Here is a 1,593-nt window from a genome sequence, read left to right as displayed (position 1 = left end):
CTAACCTAACCCAACCCAATCTAACCTAACCTAACCCAACCCAACCTAACCTAATCTAACCCAACCCAACCCAATCTAACCTAACCTAACCCAACCCAATCTAACCTAACCCAACCCAACCCAACCTAACCTAACCTAACCTAACCCAACCCAACCCAACCCAATCTAACCTAACCCAACCCATCCCAATCTAACCCAACCCAACCTAACCCAACCCAACCCAACCCAACCCAATCTAACCTAACCCAACCCAACCCATCCTAATCTAACCCAACCCAATCTAACCTAACCCAACCCAACCCAACCCAACCTAACCTAACCTAACCCAACCCAATCCAATCCAATCCAATCCAATCCAACCCAACCCAACCCAACCCAACCTAATCTAATCTAATCTAATCTAACCTAACCTAACCTAACCTAACCTAACCTAACCTAACTTAACCTAACCTAACCTAACCTAACCTAACCTAACTCAACCCAACCTAATCCAATCCAATCTAATCCAATCCAATCCAATCTTGTGGGTGCTCCAACACTGGAGGTTTTTAAGAAGAGGCTGAACAACCATTTGTCTGAAATGGTATAGGGTCTCCTGCTTGAGCAGGGGGTTGGACTAGAGGACCTCCGAGGCCCCTTCCAACTCTGTTATTCCACTCTTCCGTCGTTCTTTCCTGACCTTCTCCTCCTTCTCCATTCAGAACTACACCGAATGCAACTGCGTGCTCCTCAACGGTGCCATCGGCTATGCTAAGCCCGGCCACTGTAGCTCTTCCTGCAGCCACTTCCTGCTGCCCTTCGTGTTGATTGCTGCCATCTCTGGATTCCTAGCCAGCCTCTCCCACACGCCGGCCTTCGTCCTCGTCCTCAGGTAGCTGGAGAAGCCAAGCAAGGGGGCATCTGTGCACTGGTTGATCGGTGTCCGGCCTGGGTTAGTTTTACAAATAATTCAAGGCAGCCAACATAGCCAGAGCACCTTTCTCACAACAACAAGCCAATGAGGTGGGTTGGGTTGAGAGACTGGCCCAAAGTCTCCCAGCTGGCATTCGTGTCTAAGGCGGGACTAGAATTCACCGCCTCCTGGTGATTGGCCCAAAGTCACCCAGCCGGCTTTCATGCCCAAGGCATCAATCTCACCATGGTCTCATTAAAATAGGAACCGTTGTGGACAACAGTCCCCCAAAGGCCCCCAAGTACTTTATAGACTGCCCTGAAAAGTTTGTGGGTTAATAGCTGACAATGATCGGTGGCAGGAAGTGGGGAGGGATCCCCATTGCACATACCTGGACTCCCTTCCAGCAATGAGGTGTCCCCCCAAGTTTTGATTTGGCAGGAAGCAAGAAGAACGGATGTCTGTGGAGTCTCAGCCATCCAGGTCCAAGTTGCCTCAAAGAAGCTTTTTTAAAATGGCAGCTGGACTCTTGAAGAAGAAGGAGGAGGAAGGAGTAGGAAGAAGAAAGAAGGAGGAAGAAGAAGGAGGAGGAAGAAGGAGGAGGAGGAAGAAGAAGAAGAAGAAGAAGAAGAAGAAGAAGAAGAAGAAGAAGAAGAAGAAGAAGAAGAAGGAGGAGGAGGAGGAGGAGGAGGAGGAGGAGG

At 49.6% G+C, this 1,593-nt stretch overlaps 1 protein-coding gene across 1 annotated transcript in view; it reads left to right on the top strand.

Annotated features, from left to right (window-relative positions):
* The window catches only part of SLCO2B1 (solute carrier organic anion transporter family member 2B1), a 38,867-nt gene that overhangs the window by 33,100 nt on the left and 4,174 nt on the right, over nt 1–1,593 (top strand). The window contains exon 11 of the mRNA XM_029284051.1: nt 702–871. Within this exon, the coding sequence (XP_029139884.1) occupies nt 702–871 (170 nt within the window). The remainder of the gene's footprint in view (nt 1–701; nt 872–1,593) is intronic.

The sequence above is a fragment of the Protobothrops mucrosquamatus genome, unplaced genomic scaffold, assembly GCF_001527695.2.
Source record: "Protobothrops mucrosquamatus isolate PMUCROS unplaced genomic scaffold, P.Mucros_1.0 scaffold344, whole genome shotgun sequence".
In the NCBI taxonomy this organism is placed as follows: Eukaryota; Metazoa; Chordata; class Lepidosauria; order Squamata; family Viperidae; genus Protobothrops; species Protobothrops mucrosquamatus.
Note: the sequence above shows the minus strand (reverse complement) of the source record. Positions and strands in the feature narration are given on the sequence as shown.